The sequence below is a fragment of the Rousettus aegyptiacus genome, unplaced genomic scaffold (genome assembly GCF_014176215.1).
Source record: "Rousettus aegyptiacus isolate mRouAeg1 unplaced genomic scaffold, mRouAeg1.p scaffold_m13_p_8, whole genome shotgun sequence".
NCBI classification, from domain to species: Eukaryota; Metazoa; Chordata; class Mammalia; order Chiroptera; family Pteropodidae; genus Rousettus; species Rousettus aegyptiacus.
In genome coordinates, this window is record NW_023416311.1 from 58,855,849 (window position 1) to 58,876,394 (window position 20,546).

Consider the following 20,546-nt stretch of genomic DNA (forward strand, 5'->3'; position numbering starts at 1 on the left):
GGGAACATATTTTACAATGGGAGATGAATATGTTTTAATGTGTGAATGGAAAAGATAAGTAGAAAAAGAGGTTGAAAATGTGGGAAGGGAAATAACATGAGGATTATGGTCCCCAAAAAGGGAAGGACAATAAGTCCCAAATAGGATGAAGGACATTTCTTCCATTGATAAAAAATGAGGAGAAGGAGGGAAGACATTTAGTCTACAAACAAAGGACATAAAATTAAGGGAGTTTTCAGGGCTTTATTTTCTGGAAGAAGGTGCTATTATTATCTGCTAAAAATGAAAAAGGTACTCAAAGAGAGGGTTTAAAAAGAAAGAAGAACTAAAATATGGAGAGCTGACTTAACAAGAGAAACAGAAAATGTGTTAGCCAGCAAAATGGGGCTAGTGCTTTTTTAGTGGCATCAGTTATTGTGATTCCTCAGAAAAGGTTGATAGGCAAGTTTGGAAAGGAAAAGGAGACAATGGAATTGATCAAAGGTTGATTTGGTCTAGAGTATACTCTGGGAAACTGAGAGACAAGAGCAATGGCAAGAAAGAAGTTGAAGGGTAAGCAAGGGTCAAGGCTCCCTAGGGAAAGAAATTAAGAGAGGAAATAATAGAGTGGAAATAAAGGATCAGAGGGTCCATCAGTCTCAATCACATCAAAGTACATAAATAAAAAAAGTAAATGATTTGGAAAGAAAATTGGAGACAAATGTGATGTTTACTTTAAAAATGTTTAGAATTAAAATTTATTTGTAAGAATAAACAAAGAATAATTAGGAAAATTCTAAAAAAGAAGGGTAACATGCCCTAAAAATATTAACAAGTAATCAGAAGCTTCTGTTCATTGGAGCAGCTTAGTGATGGTTCAGATATAGATCAATGGAACAAATTCCAGAAATACATCTAAATAGATGCAGGAATCTAATAGTTGATAGAGGAGAATTTCAAATTTATGCAGAAGCAAATTACTTAATAAATGAGGTTAGCAGCTGGCTAGCCATTTGGAAGTAGATAAAAATTCCTTTACAGCAATATGAATTTCAAAAGAATCTAAATTTAATGCAAAATAATTAAAGCATATAACCAAGATTTCATAGTTGGAATGGTTTCTGGTAAAGAAAGATTCCGAGTGTGTTGTGAGAAGCTGAAATGGAGTGAAGACAAAGGGCACTGGAATGGAGAAGAAACTCTCAGTGTCAGGCTACTGCATGAGGTGTTTACAAAGTCCCAAAGAGGATGTGACCAACAGTTGCTCTGCTCAAAAATACCCTGACTGACTCCAGCTTACTTTGAAATGTACCATGTTTCTAAAAGCTAGAAATCTAAAAGACTGAGTTTTGAGCCACTCAGATGCCTGAGGTTGGATTATAACTGTTCTGTTACTGTCACATGCTCTTTAGGATTGGAAACACGATGCGCTGCAGGAATTCCCCCTCAGACCTACAGGACTAAGGCCTTCACTGTGACTTAAAATTTTATGTCCATAAATCTCAATTAATCTGATCAATTTCCTTAACCTGTGGACTTCCACTACCAAAGTTGCCTATCAGGTCATTTTTACTTCCTATAGTCAATTTGGCATCATTATAATTTCAGTGCTATAATAATTCTCTTGATACAAAAGAATTGACGCCAGTAATAATAATATGCCCCTGGTTCCCATCAAATTGGTTTTTGTTTGTTTATTCATTTTAATCTATACCATATATCTGATTCCTCATTAGATAACCCTTAAGCTTGTTAACTGGTACCCTTCCAAAATAGACCATTACCTCTTCTTGCTCTTCTTCATCATATTCCTCTTGTTCTGCAGCTTCATCTTCATCATCATCATCACCTTCTTTACTTTTCTCTTTGCTTCCTTCTTTCTCATCATTTTCCTCATCTGATTTCTCACCATCACCTTTCTTTTCCAATTCCTGGTACAAATAAGCTTCATTAACTTATATGGAAATCACTATGAAAACCTCCCTGCTCAACCTACTACCTTATTCTAATCCTCCCTTACCAACACCTCCAGACCATCGCATGGAAAATTGTGAGTTAACTCAAGAAAGGAGGAAATCACTGTCCTATTATGACACCAGTATTTTCTTTGATTTTGTTACTTCATAATTTGGTCTCAGGTAATTCTGGAATATCAGAATTATGATTTCTATCCTATCTCCCTCTAAAATATTGAATTGACTCAGTTTATGGTGAAGAACTTTTAGAATGTTATTTTGTTTTCCTTCTAACATAAAGGAGAAAAGAGGATGCAATAGTACTATTTCAAAATGTCTATGTCTTAGTTTATAAGTGGAATTACTTTAAAAAATATCAATTCGTATTGGGCTGGATTATCCTATTTCCAGATCATCCATGTCATTATTTCTCCCTCTTTATTTACTTCCCATTTCTAGGAATTTTGCTTGTTAATATATCTGGCAGGTTGAGAAAAAAAATAAGATTAAAACTCAAATTACAGTCAACATTAGCACTTATTAACAACTCTATGAGAGGAAGAAAGGAGATGCAGAATTAGAAAAGCTTTGACTGCCTAAGTCTACTGATCCACCTTGTTAAAATCACTATGCTATGCTACACAAATTTAACTTTACTACACCTTTATATTCCTATTACAACTACCAATAATCTTATCCATGTGATAAAAAGTGACCTGTTTCAATTTGTCTCCATTGCTTACTAAATTGTTCTATTATTAATTTGTATAAGTGATAGAATTTCGCAAGTTTTCTAGGAGGCGGGTACAGAAATAATTTCATATATTAAAATTTGTAATTAAGGCATGTGATCTTGTTAGCTAAGATGTGATTATCTTTAAATAGTAATCAAAACATTAATTCATAAATTTGCGAATACTCCATCCTATTATATTTGCTTAAAACACACTTTCTATTTGGAGTGACTAGAATTTAGCTCTTCCTATATTGGTTCTTAAATATGTATTTTTAAAAATTCCTTTAATTACATTCAAATTTAAATTTAAGGAAATCAAGAGCAATAGAAAGACTACATCAGATAAACTCAGTTTTTAATGAAAATTAAAACTCCATCTTTTCTGTCACCTCACCCACTCCGGAAGAACAAATAAAAAACAAGATAATTATGTTCATACTGACCGTGAGTTACCTTTTTTGTTTTCTATTTTAATCAAACCATGTTTGAGCAGTTTAAAGGGAATTATAGTGCTATATTTACTTAACTCTGTGCAAGGTATACACTGTATCTAAAAATTCATGCCATTTGCTATTATTTCACAAATAACAATAGTTATTTAAACCAGTTATGTAAACATATTTTTTAAATATAAAATCCATTCCATGGTACATAGGACTAGGAGTCTTCACTTCCATTACTGCCACCTAAAATAAATAACCTCAACTTTATTTCTACCACATATGCCTAAAACCCATAAAATACGAAATAAGTTAACAAATAGCAGATTTATACAATTTTAAAAAATGATCTCAGAGCCGCACACATTGTCTCATTACTTCATTCCCTTTGTGTTAAGCTACTAGTTCTGGTTCATCTCTTTAGTAGTCCCCGTTTTCTCTTCTGTGAGATTTACATATTTAATTTAAAAACAATGTAAATAATATAATGAGAAAACACTTGAAAACAGTTAATTTATGGACAGGGAACAGTTCTTTTAGTTTAAATTCTTGTTGGCCATTCCATTATAGAGCGAGTCTTCTGTATGTCATGCAGAAATAGGAAACTCAAATAATAATATACTGCTGTCTGGTTATTCACACATTAATCATGAAGTTTGAGTATATGTCACTCCCTCTCCATCCACATTAGTTTTATTACAATAAAATTTACAAGTGCTTTTGCTGAAGAAATGAACAGTAACTGTCATCTGCAAGCTAATTTTGCTCTACTAAAACTACTACCTCATTGATTTCTAGATTTAATACTCCAGTTTTAACAATATTTATACTGAAAAAGGTGTTTAAATGTAGGAAATAAGGAAACGCAATCTGTCCTGATGAGAAACTACAATTACAGGTCCAGAGCAATCTTCCTTATAGCACGTGTCATCTTAGCAACTTCATTCCAGGAAGCAAGAAGAGTTAGAATCTGTGTTTAATCAATACAGACTGGCTAGGTCTTCAAGCCTATATCCATCATCCTACCACAGTTAACCCTGACAGTTAACACTGTTTTTCAACAATTTAATTGGCTTTATTTTCAGTTCAAGTACTGGTAAAGGAATAAAATAGAAAAAAATATGAGTTTCTGTTTGTTACCAGGTAACTGCAAACTTGGCCAGGCAAATAAGAGTTTTAAAGCCTTGACTTCCTCATCTGTGAGTAAAGAATAACTTATATCCATCTCTCTTTGTTGTAATAAAGTCTTAAGGACAGAATGAATATATATAGTTCATCAAAGAACCTGGTAAATAATAAGTTCTCAATAAGTGTTAGCTGCTATCAATATCATCATCATCACCATCAATACATTGACAGTGGGAATAAATTCGTATACCCTCCCCAGAGAGAGTGATATGTTAATATTTATATATAAGACAATACACATAACAACTGTCCCTACAAATCCACTTATAGAAATATAACTTATACATATGAAAATGACATACTTAACATGAAGTCACTACAGCATTGCTTATAATAGTGAAACACCAGATGAGACATAATGTCCATAGGTAGTATATTGATTAAATAAATTCTGGTTCATTGTTATAGTGCAGCCAAAAAAAAAAAAAAAAGAATGAGGTAACTCTAATAGACATGGCACCATCTCCAAGATACTTTAATTAATAAAATAAAAATGTGAAAGAATGTATATGACCTTTTGTCATTTAAAAAAAAGAAAACACCTGTATCGGTTATACCTACAATATTTCTGGAAGGATACATAAAAAGCTGGTAATTCTGGTTGTCTACAGGATGGGAATTGGGATAATACAGACCCGGATTGGATGGCAAATTTTCAATTTATTAACCTTTTAAATTTGATATTTTTGTTTCTGAAACATTAAAAATAAGAAGATACAAAAATGTTTCCTAAGATATGGTTTGCCCTCAAGAGAATCTTCTACACTTAAGATGAGACAGAAAAAAAAAAAAATTAAAAAAAGTACATATACAATAAGAGAAAAACTGAGAGGTTTTTAAAAGAAATACATTTTAAGTATATAACTTTTTAATGTTTCTTTCCCATGCATAATTCAAATGCAAGGGGAAACAGAGACAGTGGTAAAGGAAGCAGGTGATAAAAGGTGAGGTAAGTTAACAGGTGAGGGGTAGAAAAAGGGCACGATAGAGCTCCCATATTTCCCAGCCAACAATGTTCAAACCTTTCCAGCTACCTGTGTGCTGGGCTTGGTTCTGCCAAATTCACATTATTAAAAAGTGAAAGAAGGTGGAAAGGTTGAAGAAGGCAAAAGGAGGTATGACATATTTTCAGTTCATTCTTACAGTAAGAAGGAAAAAAAACTTACTTCGATTTTTTTCAATACATCTTCAGTATTAGTGAGTGAAGTATCTTTGCCGGTATCTTTTGTCTTTTTGGAGTTTGGGCCTGCTGAAGTAAAACCACTGATAACACATTTTTCTCTAACAGCAACTGTGTATTGTATTTCTTTGCCTTTTAATATGCTCTCTAGAATAATGATATGTCATACCAGGCAGTCACATCATTTGCACATTGAATTAATTTTCTTAAAGAATGAACAAAATAAATCAGCGCACCTCAACAATTTTCCATGAGACGTAAATAATAATCACTTAATAAGATATTTTCTGAGAATGCAAACAGATATCTTTATACAAGTACTAAAAATCTGTACTGGCGATTAATGTCATTCAGGCCAAAATTGTTACCTCCAGTAGAATCACTACAGGACCAGTGAAAAGCTCTCACAAATGACTATCAGTCAGTCAACAAGCTCAGAATTCCCGAACACATATGGTAGTGAGGTTTTGCTCAAACAAAAGTAATGGTTAGATTTAATGATGGGTAACTTTCTCTGTCCCCCTTGAGGGCAGAGACTATTTAATTTGAAATGTAGTACATAAAGCGTAGTATCATAAATGAATACAATCTGAAAATATAATATTGATGCCAGATAACATTAGCTAAGAAGGTAATTTACTCATAACATTATCTCTTCTAAGTATCTTTTATCAAATTATTTAATTTTTATAACACATAGGTCTATTAAATGGATATTTTAGAACATGGTCAGGTAAATGAACTCATCAAAAATTACTAATCTCTTAAAATAGAAAAGTAAGTTGCATATTCAAGTCCACTCAGCATCTTTTGCTATTTATCATTCTGATTTTATACAATGCCTAATCCTTATATGTGTATCTAGGGAAGAAGCATCAAATTACCAAAATTCGTTAAAAGACTGTTTTAACCCTAAAACATTAACATGAACTATTTTTCCATCTTTGGTCAAATATGTGCATACATTCAAATTTTTTGTAATTTTTTTGTTTCTTTCAACACCTGCCAGTAGGCGGTTCTTCAAGAAAAAAAGAATTTCAGCCTTTGGCCCTTTTGGTATTATTTATTTTCATGTAAATCAATGGAGCTAATTTTAATAAAAAGGATAATAAAAGCTTATCAGGAATAAAACACAAAAATTATACAATATGCAATAAAAATATCAGCTCAGAATAGAAAAATAAAAGTTTTATTGTTTTGTTTTTTAACAAATCGACATCCTGGCACACTGGAAGCTTTTACTAATGATTATTATATACATGAAGTTCCAGGGATGAGCAGTCAGTGGGATGTATTTGAAAACATCAATTTTTCCAAATCAGATACATTCTTTTCAGCTCTTTAAAGTCAGCTACAAATTGGTATATACTAGGACATGACCAGTACATGTTATTATATTGAGAAAATAATATATTTGCCCACTAAAAGCCAAGGGTATAAAAGATAACTGATAAACTATCATATCTCAACATATCCTGCACTCAATCAAGCTAAGTATTCTTGTATATTGGTGCTTTGAAATAAAATATACTTCCATTTTTATATACATGTCAAAACTTATCAAATTGTGTATTTCAAATATGTGCATTTTACTGTTTGTCAACTATACTTCAATAAAGCTGTTAAAAAGAAAAGGGGGATCTCTTTCAGAAGACAGAAGCAGAAAGAATATTTCCTAACTCATTCTATGAGACCAGCATTACCCTAATACCAAAATCAAAGAAATATTAATAGAAAGAAAACTAAAGACTGATATATCTCATGAATATAGATGTAAAAATCCTCAACAAAATATTTTCAAATCCAATTCAACATACAGAAAAAATTATATACCACAACCAAATGGGATTGATCCCAGACATGCAAGGCTGGTTCGACATTCCAAAATCAATTAATGTAATCAATCACATTAAAAGGTTAAAAAAGAAAACACATGATCAATAAGATGCAGAAAAAGCATTTGTCAAAATCAAACTCTAACAAAGACAGAGTGAACTTCCTCAACTTGATAAAGAATATCTATAAAAAGACCTACAGCTACATCATACTAAATGGTGAAAAACAACAGTATCACACTTAATGGTGAAATATCTGACACTTTCCCACTAAGATCAGGAACAAGGCAAGAGAGTTCCCTCTCATCACAACCCTTCGACATTGTACTAGAAGTACTAACTAATGCAACCAGATAAGAAAGGGATATAAAAGGTATACGGACTAAGAAGGAAGAAATAAAACTGTTGTTCGCAGATGACATGATCATCTATGTAGAAAATTCTTTAAAAAAATCAGCCAAAAAACTCCTGGAAATAACTTTTTACAGCAGGGTTATAGGATACAAGGTTAACACACAAAAGTCAATCGCTTCCCTCCATACCAACAATGAACAATTGGAATTTGAAATTAAAAACACTAATAACGTTGACATTAGCACCCCTATAAATGAAATACCTAGATACAAATCTAACAAAATGTGTATATATCTATATGAGGAAAACAACAAAACTCTGATGAATGATATCAAAGAACTAAATCAATGAAGAGATATTCTAGGGGCATAGATAGATTCAGTATTGTCCAGATGTCAGTTCTTCCTAACTTGATCTAAAGATAAAATGTAGTCTCAATCAAAATCTTAGGAAGTTATTTTGCAGATATTGACAACCTCATTCTAATGTTTATATGGAGAGGCAAAAAGACCCAAAATAATCAACTCAGTATCAAAGGAAAAAATAACGTTGAAAGACTGGCATTATCTGACTTCAAAATATGCTATAAAGATACAGTGATTAAGACAATATGGTACAGGAAAGAATAAACACATACATCAATACTCTTACCATGCAATCCAGCAATCATTCTCCTTGATATTTACTCAAAGGAGTTGAAAACTTATGTCTGTGCAAAACTAGATGATTATAGTAGCTTTATTCATAATTTGGAAGCAACCAAGATATCCTTCAGTAGATAAATAAACTGTAGTACATCTAGACAATGGAATATTATTCAACACTAAAAAGAAATTATCAAGTCGTGAAAAGTCATGGAGGAAACTGAAATACACATTACTAAGTGAAAGAAGCCGATCTGAAAGGCTACATACTGTATAATTCCAATTATATGACATTCTGAAAAAGGCAAAACTATTGAGTCAGCAAAAAGATCAGTGGTTTCCAGGGATGGAGAGAAGGGTAGGATAAATAGACAGAACATAGGATTTTTAGGACAGTGAAACTATTCTGTATGATAATATAATGGTGGATACATATCATTATACATTCATCCAAAGCCAGAGAATGTACAACACTAAGACAGAACTCTAAGGTAAACTATGGACTTTGAATAATTATGATGTATCAATGTAGGTTCACTGTTTGTAACAAATGTACCACTCTGGTAGGAGATGCTGATAATGGGGGAAGCTATGCATGTGTGTAGGATAGGGAATACATGAGAAATCTGTACTTTCTGCTCAATTTTGCTGTGAATCTAAAACTGCTCTAAAAAATAAAGTCTATTAAAAAACAAAAACAGGGCCTGAAAAAATACGAGGGGATATGGGGCAAGCGTCTTCTCTTAGTTATTAATCCCATTGTTCTTAACCTCTCTGGCCACTTCCCATTTTCTTTCTTTATTCTTTGTAGCAAAATTCTCCAAAGATTCACCTAGGCTAACTGTCTCTATTTCCTAAACTCTCACTTGCTGTTTAACCCATTCCAATCTGGACACTACCTAGTAAGAATCTTTTAAAAAAGTTCTCAGTGAGGTCAGCAATGATCACCATGGCAGAAATAAATTTACACTTTCCAATCTTTACCTTATGGATCTCTCAGCAGCACTATTTAAGCTCCTTTAACATTCTCGACCACCTTCTGAGATATTCTTCACGTCTGTATACTTTTGCTTCTGCAACTCAACCCTCTTGTTTCTCCCTCTCCTCTGTCTCTCTCTGCATCACCTTCCTTTGCTGATTCGATTTCCTCTATCAGCCCTTAAGTTTTGGTATTCCTCCAAGCTCAGGCTTAGGCTCTCGTTTCTTCAAATTCTTTAACTTGACTCGATATCTATCGCATCCTTTCTCATAGTCTCCATCATATCTATTCTGAGGACTAACTACCAGCTTCATTTTGAGGTCTAACCTCATGTATCCAGCAACATATTCAATAATGGTACCTGTATATTTCAAAAAAACCCTTAAATATCACTCATGAACTAAACTCACCAACCTGGTTTTTCTCCAGTATCCCTCCCCCAACTTCGTGTTAGTAAACTACCCATCCTTCCATCTGGAGTCTAATTCAATCTCCTTGAAGAACTCTGCCCTAATCTCCCAATGAGGACAGCGTGTATCTGTTTAATGTTTTTACTCCGTTTGACTATAAGCCCTATAGGAGCAAAGATTGTCCCCACTGTGCTCACTCATTCCTTTCAACACAGTGTCTGGCAATATTTACTCAGGAGAATTATGAAAGCACAACACAATGGAAACTTTCACTTTGTTATGTTACATACAATATAAAGTTCTATTCTACCAGTGTCCAAATTTTACCAGTTCTAAATGTTTTAGTTAAAAACTTAAAATATAGCCATGGAACCATTAAAACATTTCAAATATGCAAATAAAATTATCTACATAATTGAAAAGTCTTTCTTACCACGTGAAAATTCCATAATTAAAGAAAAAGCTTGAACAAAATAATCAAAATGCCAAACATATTTTAAGAGAAAGCATTCAGAACATCTGAGTATAACTTCAGTTGACAATTCCATATTAGAATTTAAGCAATAATCTTTTCCTACCTGGATTATTCTATTAGTCAATGTACCTTTTTTGCATTTTTTCCTTGGCATCATCTCTCTTGGGAGTCTTCTCCAATCTATGTGTACAAAAGAAGAAATATAAAAATTGCAGTTTCTTCTAGAAATTAATGGCACTGAACATAACTATTTAAAGAACTTAGCAGTTGCTCAAGCAATGAAAATAAAATTTCTTAATATCTAACTATATAGATTTAGCGTGGGAATCAAAATATAATAATAATACTTTCTCTTATGAAGAAAACGTATTCATTAAAATAGCTTTGAAACAGTAGTATAAATTTCTACAACATTCTTTAACAGTTATACATTATTTATATGATCAATTTTAAAGACAAATTTCAGAATAAGAAAAATGTAGAAAAATATTTTTTACATAAAAAGTTTGGGGTGTCAATGAATATTTATGATATAATGTTGAATTTCAAAAGGTTCTAAAACAATATGTATAGAATCCCATTAAACAAACAACATATAAATATTTATATCTATATAATATTTGTGCAGGAAAAGCTCTAGGTTGGGAACAAAACATTACAGTAGTTTTTCGTGGATGTTAGAATAAAAGATGTTTTTCTTAAGTATTGTCTATTTATTTGACTACCCTGTATTTTGTAACCTTTTTGTAGTTGATATGTATTTCGTATGTAAAAAATTTTTCAAAAGTTAAAATACATGACCAGAATCCCAACATATGCAAAATTAAATAATTCTATTATCTAAAAACTTTAAAATTAAAAACAATTAGCTGTGTAAAAGTAAATTCCCTCCAACAAATAATTTTGCCCATGTTAACTTGAACAAGTCCTCCAATTTGTCACTTATAATTTTTAAGTAGTTAATTAGAAAAATGAAGCAATATAAAAATGGATTAAAAATACTGTCTGCTAATAAAAAACCTCAGTACATTTTATAGAAAACATTTATATCTCAAGCTATTTTATCAGAATTTTGCTTTGAAGTATATTTCTGTTTTTATAAACAACCCATAATCACAAGAAAGCATATAAAAATAATCATTTAGGAGATGAATATTTATGAAGGGGAAAAATGAAAGATCTAAGAGAGTGTTTCCACAGGGCCCCAACCTTATCAACAATCAACATTGAAAACAGCACTGTAACCCATGAAAGCAACAATGCTGTAAATGGCACTTATGCTTTTATATAAAGGCAGTTTCTAAAAAACACCAAGGACAGAGATGTCAAAGGAAAGTGAGTGAAAAATGAGTAAACCTAGATCCTAGTATTATTACCCAAGTTATCCTGACAGGTCACTTCATTTCAATAGCAACTGTTTTTTATCTGCAAAATAAATGTGCTGGATGAGATCTCCACCCCTTCTACCTTGTCCATATCCAAGGCAACAATGTGAATGTTGAGAAACTCTCTTAGGTATGGTTCTGTTGAAAAGGCATCTGAACAACTAAAATTAGTTTATGTTTGCTTGAAAGAAAGGATGATCCATGAATTTGGCTTAAAACTCCTTAAAATTAGATTTATTTTTTCTTCGAAAGCTATAAAATCACTCAGGAGCAGGGAAATGAGTACTATTGATTCCACAGATTGAAACTGTGATTGTGGCAAATTAAAATGGAAAACTCATATGGGTTTGGCAAGTCTTAGTTTATAAAAAACAGTATTTAAAAACTTCCACAAAAACACATCAACTTTTCCATGTTACAGTCTAAGAATCTTTTCATCTTACTTTTCAAAAGATATTTACTACTAATTACAGGAAAAGACCCAGCCTCTATTTTGCTATGGAGAAACAGAAAATTTGTACTAAAAAAATATATATATATGGGATAAGAAGATTGCTTTTAAAAATTATTTTCACATTTTCAGTTTTATAATTACCCGGTATCCATTCTTCTTTGTACACCTTTATATATCTTTTATTATATCTTTCAATATCTAGCAAAAAAAGGAAAACATATTCATTAAAAAAACTAAGAATAAACATGAATTTAAATCATTCCTTTAAAATGACTGAAAACACCAGATAATACCTTTTATTTCACATTCGCAGAGTTTCTTACACTTATACATAATGTTTTCCTGAATATATACTGAAAAGTTCAATTGCATATTTAAGAAAGTGGCAAAAAGCAGCTCGGTATGAATGACTGGGGTTTGAGAGGAGACATAAACCCTAATTATGGTTCTTAGAATCAGATGAGCTGACTAAACTCTGAGAATATTCACAAAAGCCCAAAGCCATATCAAGAAGCCACTTACATATACAGACAAGGGCAAGGAAGTCTACTCAGCATCTATGGTTTTCTTCTTGTGACACTGGCCTCCAGCTCCCAATCTTCAAATCTTGTGTAACTGTGACTTACTAAATACCTAAGTGGGAAGGGAGGGCTATTTGCTTACCTCCAGCACTTATTATACACATTTAGTTAGGCTTCTCAATGAGCTACATTTCACAACCCACTGGGGAGGATGGGAGAAAGGATACAAGTAGGAGAGACTAGACTAGGAAGATGCCATGAATGAGCAAGTCACAAGCCATCCAAGCCACCTACTGAGAACGCTTCAGGGACCTTCTGAGCTTGCCCCAAATTAAAGAGCCACAATTATAGCTCTTGCTTCTGCTTTGCCCATTTTTTCCACAGGAACTCACTCAATGAGGGCCCAAACCCTTTCCCAGCAGCACAAGCTGGCAATCACCACCATCATGCAATAGCTTGAATCAATGTTTCATCATAAAAAGTGGTTTAGGGGAAGTAATACAAAAGATTAAAATATAAAAATCAAGACCAAAATAGGTACTGATTTTTTCCACATTAAGAAAATGCTTCCAAATAATACTAAATTATGGTGTTAGACAAAGATAACTGAAGAGGATCAGAGACCATGAGAACAGGCTTTTCTGGGTATTTAACTGTTTGATTTCACGCTTGCTCTCAAGTTTTTCATCTGTAAAGTCAGTATAAATGAGAGATTCTCAGCATTTGCATTTAAAAATTTTCTCCAAAACAGATTCTATATTTTGAAAAAAATCAACATAAGTATACCAAAAAGCAGTTATTACCATTTATTATCTGGATCCGATGAATCATTTTTTATATGTTTAGGTTATTTTCAAATAATTTACAGAAGAATAAGAAATAGCGAAAATCAACTACTGGAATTCAATTAAAAAGAAGCAAATGATTTGAATAGACATTTCTCGAAAAAAAAACAAAAGATATACATGGACAAAAAGTACATGATAAGATGTTATACATCATTAGTCATTAGGGACATCAACATCACAATGAGATACCAATTTATATCTAGCAGGATGGCTAAAGCCAAAAAGATAATAACAAGTGTTAGCAAGGATATGGAGAAATTGGAATCTTTATACGTTGTTGGTAATATAAATGGTGCAACCACTCTGAAAAACAGTTTGGCGGTTCCTCAAAATGTTACAGAGTTATCATATGACCCTAGATATATACCCAATAGACATGACGTATGTCTATACAAAAACATGTACACGAACATTCACAGCAGCATAACTCATGATAGTCCCGAAGTGGAACTGACCACAACGTTCATCAACTGATGAATGGGTAAACCAAACATGGTATATACAGATAATGATATACTATTCAATCATAAAAAAGAAATGAAGTATTGATACATGCTATACCATGGACAAACCCTAAAAATATTATGCTAATTTAAAGAAGCCAGACACAAAAGGGCCCATATTATGATTCCATTTATATGAAATATCCAGAACAGACAAATCACAAGAGACAAAACGAATTAGTGACTGCCATGCACTGGGAGAACGGGAAGTTGTACTCATTGGTATCAGGTTTCTTAAAATCTGTAGTATTGGTTCCACAATTCTGTGAATACATTAAAAGGTACTGAAGTCTATACTTTAAAAAGTGAATAATACGTATGTGAATTTTATCTCAGCAAAGCTATAATTTAAAAAGAAAATTATTAAAAATTTTAATAAGAAATTAAATATAATAAACCCAAATTGATATTCCATCATTTTTCTGGATTTGAAGGTATATTTACTCCAAATGGGCAACATCTTTTGAATGCAGCTAACTAGGTTTATCATACACAAACCCTGAATGTATGCAATTCATATACCCTGATTCCAGATTTCAAATACATCTTTAGTAAGTTCTAATTTATTACTTCTAGTTCTTCTGACACCTGCAGCATCCAAATATAATACTTTTAAAAACTTTGATGGCTCACACGTTTGTGGAAGAAAGAATGGCCCAGCCATCTTCTTTGGTCTAAAATTGCAAAAACATTTTCATTATTAAATTTATAATTACTGATTAACATGATCAATCCACTTAAATGTTTCATTTCTACATAATCTATTTCCTTTTAATCATTTTTGCCTTTGCTATCAGCATTCGTCCAATTATAAATGACATCAAATAAATTTTGGTACATTAGTATCATAAAAAGAAAAAATAAGGTCACATATGATTTTAGCAAACAGTATGTTCCAGATTGTTATCACAAAATATTATGTAACGATGTACTTTTCAGAGATTAACTATGTGAGAATACCACATTTCCCCTTTATCCTTAGAGATTTATCATTTACTCACTGATTCTTGAGTTTGAGAAAATTCATCCACAATATTGTCATCTGAAGACTTGGTCTGAGATTTGGTTTACACAATCAATTTCACCATCATTAGCATACAGAGACCTGCTGTCTCTTAGTGCTCATCTCCCGTTTGTCTAGTAATTGTGAAACATCGTCCTCTGTCAATTTTCTTCTTTTTGCCATTATAAACAGAATATTAAAAAACCTAAACTCTAAATTGTATTCTATAAAAGCTAATTCAAAAACAAAACAACTACAAAGACAAGAATCTCCAGACCGCTTTTATATCCTCTTAAAAATTAATGTAATACTTTGGGCAACACGATAGGGAAACTTAAGGATACAAAAGGGATGATTTACTTCAATATCGCATCATCCTTCTATATAATTTTATTGTTCTTCCTTTTTTTATATTTTTAGTCTTTTTTTCCAGTATAGTAGAAAATAATGAATGAATAATAAAATAAAATCTACGATAATAAAACAGCAAGATGTTTCAAAAAGAAGGAAAAATAAGATTACTAAGATTCTCAAATGCATTTTAGATTTATAAAAGGGTTAAATGGGCTGATACAGAAATTCTAAGATAAAATAATTTTCTTCTTTCAAAAAATTCTGTTTGTTCTTTGGAAGATCTCCATGAAAACATAAAAGTTATGAATATCAATTGTTATATATAGTAAGAACTGTTCAAAAAGAAACCCAAAAATTAAAATAGGGTCACATGGACCCTGACAGTATATAGTGAGTTAATAAACCAAACAAACTCCATTTATTCGATAATAGAGCCTGTGGCCATATTGCAGGTAAATGTATAATTTCCATTAAGCTTTAGGTTCTCAAAATGGCTTACAGAGATATTGCCACTGTTACTCCCGTTTCTACCTCAGAGGACCAAAGTGGTTCAAGAACCTGAGCTGAGAACCATGGAACCAGATGCTCTCCATGTACCCTTGAAGCTAAAATTCACTAAAATAACAATATTCATTTGTTTCGCCTTCATTATAAAAATAATATAAAATTCCATTGCAAAGAAAATACCAACCACTTCTATAATTCTAACCAAAAACATTATAAACAAACTTTGAAGACAACATAAAATCAGTTTACTCTGTGCCCTCCATTCTTTGTCAATGCCCAGAGCCACCAGACTCTTGATTATAGAAAGGCTTGAGATCTCATACCCTACTTGTTCGTCCTAGTCTCCAGTAATTTAGTTTTTACATTAGTTCATAAGTCTCTCTTTCCTACAGTACATAGCTGGTGAGTGATGGGAGAAGGCTGATAAAGGTGTAATGATGTAACACAGAACATGTCTCCCTCTGACAGTTGCTTACTTCTGTTCCTTCTTACCAATTTTTCATTCATGGTGTGTATATTACATAAACACTATATATACATATGTATGTGTGTGTGTGTGTGTGTATTACATTTACCTATATACCCGCATATGTGTATCTATTATGTTTTTTTAAAAACCCTTTATTCTCAACCATAGTTTTTTAAAAAACACATTATATCAGGAAAGAGAAGTAAACAGTAAAAGGAGTAAAAGGAGAATGTACTTGTACTAATTTGGAAAATTCTAGTGAGTTCTCTCCCAAATGAAACAGAAATAAAAGATTTCTCATATTTTCAATTACTGTATCATGCAGTTATCAAAGACAAAGGGCCTTTTGATCCAGGTACAAGCCAACCATGCCCAGAAACCAACAATGAAATTATATTCTTAATGTCTCTGTCTAAAAGACTCACATCAATGCTTCGATGATATTATACACTTTAAAATTAGACATGTGCTTTAATTAACAACCACATTTAGTTAAGTACATCTGTTCTATAGTCTAGAGAAAAAGACTAATTTAAAAGATTCTGAAGTATACCCTATACAATTATTTTTTCTAATAAGAATGAATACTTACTAGTTCATTTAGTATTACTTTTTAAATCTTTAAAACGAGAGCTTTAATTTCAGTTTGAATTCAAATAGATAGAAGCATGTGACATAATCATGAAAGAAAAAAATTCAGTATTTTTTAAGTAAAACTATCTCTTATCAAACCATTATACAACTTCAAGCAGTTATGTTTTAAAAAATTAAATAAACTTATCTAAAAAGCTTCTTATAATTACAAGCACATGTAATATTATTATATAAGACTTCCTTTTGACTCTTAGCCAATTCTGTCTTTTAGGGAGAGGAAAAATGGAATGCATTTCCAATACTAATGGAATGAAATGATACTAAATGAATTTCTCATGTTTTAGTGATGTTGTTTTGAGAACTCAAGAATGATATCGATTTCCTTAATTTCAACATTCAAGGACAGAAACTGAAAATCAATACAGTTCTGTTGTGCTAAATAACTACTCAGGAATGGATGCTCTTCCTCTACAACCACTTCCCACTTCTAGAGTGAGACTGTCAAGCCTTCTTCAAGTGAAATTCTATTATATCTGATATATAAATAAGCCAAAATATAGTCAAAGCATTTAAAATTTTTAACCAAAATATGAAATCATCAGAGACCTGCATAAAGATTTATGTATAAGAATTGTAATCATGGCATTATATACACATATGAGGAAAAAAAATTAGAAACAACCTTAAATTTAACAGCAGGGAACTAATTACAATCAATGTTGTTTCCACACAATGGAATACCACATAGTCATTTTTAAAAATCTAATTTTTTAAAAACAACACATATAGAAGAAAAAATCTGGATATAAGGTAAAATATTAATAGTATTTTAATCTAGACATAAACATTATGTGATTTTTATTTTTAGTATTTTGTTTTTCATAATTTTCACTGAACATATAATACCCCATTATTATTTCTTAAATTACCAAAACTGTAAATATATTAATTTTAAAAACTTTTTAAAATATCAAAAAGTTTAATATATATTTTGTTAAATCAATATAAATACTTTTTCTGACTGACTCGAGTCAATCAGCATTAAAAGACTATATATCTTGTGCATCTTGTGTTGAAACCTTGTTTCATCTGTATACACTGAACCACAAAATCAGAGTCCAAATACGCACCTTGTTTTTCTTCTGGTGTTTCTATAAAATAAGGCATTCTTCTCATGGTTTCTCTCAACTCCTGTTTCAAGGCGAGCATATAATCCTCACCCTCTCCTGTTTTCAGTGGCACTGGTTTATAATCTGTATCCTGTTTAAGTTAAAAGACAATGGAGTTTTTAAATAAATTAAATATTTTAATCTCCCTTTTGCCTGTATTCTAGGAAATGTCAGTTTATTGAAAAGCTACATTTTACAGGTACTAAGTTATACAATCAAGTTAAAGATGTTGAGCTTCCATAATCCAACCTTTTAGCCCATTTCCTACTTTGCTCTTATTTTAGAGGTAGGAAAGATGTTTAATTTTTCTAATGGCCCTAATTTTCCTATTGACCACAAAACTTATCATCATTTTTCATATAGTCTGATTTTGTATTTTAAAAATCAAGGCACCCAAATGAGAGTAACTGCTTTAGTCTCCAATTAATATCAGCGGCAGTGGTATTGGTGGGGGTGTTAGCGCGCGCGCGCGCACACACACACACACACACACACACAAAATAGTAGTGGCTATCATTTAGCAAGTGGATACTATGGCCAGGATGGACTCTATTAGTTTTTGGCTTCCATGATCTCATTTAAAGTATCATCGATACTTCCCCTTTTACAGTGAAGAAATTGAGAGGTGAACAATCTGTAAGCCCATATAACACATAAACGCAAAGCAGGAGTATGAATCTACAGCTTCAATTTAAAAAACTTATATGCACAAACACATATGTATGTATGTGTGAATATATATTCATAAAAAAGTGGGTCCCTAGGGTACAGACAGTTCTGGATTCAGAGGCTAAGTTTAGGATACATTTTCAAAACTTCATTTTGAATTTATTCATTAATTCTATGACTACCTATTGAGTACCTACTATAAGTTAGACATGGTCAGGCAAAGGCAATACCATGATGAACTAGTCAAAGCTCCCTTCACATGGAGCTAACATCCCAGGGCAGAGAAATAACAACAAATAAGTAATCAAATGAGGTAATACATAATTTCCTAACATATAGAGACAGTGTTATGAAAAAAATAAGGTTGGGTATAGGAAAAAGTGACTGACATGGAGGCTAGAGCTGGCTGGCCCGAACTCCGGGGTAACTCATGTTAGTGCAGAGATCTGAATAAAATTGGGAAGCCATCCATGCAAAGACTTGGGGAACAGATCCAGCCAGGGTAATCAGCAAAGGAAAATGCCTGAGGGAACAGAAGGCCAGAATGGCTAGAGAGAGAGAACGGTAGTAGGAAAAGAGTCAGAGATACATCAGGAAAGCCAGATCAGACAAGAACCTGTTAGCCAGTAGTAAGGAATTTCAATTTTATTCCATGAATAAAACAGTATGTCCTAATATTCATAGTGTTTAGAAGTAATCTCACAGATGAACAATAGCTTGTTTTAAAAGAAAGCAATGTAAGGTAACATTATACCTATACCTGAGATATTTATCTTTGTTTTCACGCTGTAGTGAATATCAGAAAGGCAAAATATGAAAAGCAAAAGTTGAGACTCCTTACATGAGACATCTAGATCCCCAGATACATTTGTCCAGGGTCCTTGACTCACATAAATCTTTCAACAAAGGCCTTTTCCTTTTGAAACAAGGAAGAGATTCCTGAGGGAGTATCCGGTTATTTATAAATTTTTCATTGTTATACTTCGGCACATGAACATCTGGAAATGTAAGCTTACATTTTAAATTAAATACAAAGCAAAAACATTAGATTAAACATACCAATTAAGACTGCAGCATATTCATTAAATTTAAAAACAACATTAACTATAGTAAAAGCACTTATACTTTCAGAAACAGCAAAATTTAAATTGACTTTAATAAAATATGGAAATAATAATTTTTAAAAAGTTCAGTGGGAAATAGGCCAAGTGGTATCTAGGGAGGGAAATTAAATTCTATAGATGCAAGATGAAAAGAAAATCATTAAGTGAAAGTCTGGTACAGTGGGAACTGAGGACCACTGTAAAACTAACTTCGCTTTTAAAATATTATTTTAACAAAGGGCTATAGCAATAACAGCAATACACAAAGCATGAATTGAAAAAGAAAATTTAGTTAACACAGTATTGAATATATTCATGGAAAGATATGTACAGTTTTGTTTTCTGTATTTTAAGAAAGCATTCTGAATAATAAGAAAAGGTTCAGGGAAGAACAGTAGAAATATTCAAATTAAAGGTAAGTGAAACACATTCTCTTTTACTTTCTTACACTTTAGTATATTATAACAATATCATATATTCAAATCCAACATAGAATTTTAATTTTCTCTGAAATATGAAAAAATTCACTGTGAGAATTTGCTGTCAATGTACTTACAGGAAATAGTGGGGGTGGTTTCAGTACTACATCAGGTAACTTTTCACCTCTGCTAAAACCAACTGCTTCAATATTGAAGGTATAAGCAGCACGTCCTCTTCCTTTATTCCCAGCCATTGGAACAAGTTATACCAGAAAAGTGGGCAAATTCTGAAAGACACTATTAATGAATAAGATTTACTGGATCATATGAAAAAAATGAAACTGACATTTTAAAGCCAAATATACCCGACCCC

The 20,546-nt window shown here is 32.0% G+C and overlaps 1 protein-coding gene across 8 annotated transcripts in view; it reads right to left on the reverse strand.

The window, feature by feature from the left end:
* POLR3G (RNA polymerase III subunit G) overlaps nt 1–20,546 on the reverse strand; it is a 70,145-nt gene that overhangs the window by 5,081 nt on the left and 44,518 nt on the right. For 4 of the 8 annotated variants that reach the window (XM_016145036.2, XM_016145034.2, XM_016145033.2 and 1 more), the window contains exons 2-7: nt 20,311–20,470; nt 17,944–18,073; nt 12,156–12,212; nt 10,305–10,355; nt 5,465–5,547; nt 1,764–1,910 (exon numbers count right to left, since the gene is read on the reverse strand). In XM_016145036.2, coding sequence (XP_016000522.2) covers nt 1,764–1,910; nt 5,465–5,547; nt 10,305–10,355; nt 12,156–12,212; nt 17,944–18,073; nt 20,311–20,427 — 585 coding nt within the window. In that variant the 5' untranslated portion in view covers nt 20,428–20,470. The other 4 variants (XM_016145040.2, XM_016145038.2, XM_016145041.2 and 1 more) reach the window with 3 other exon arrangements.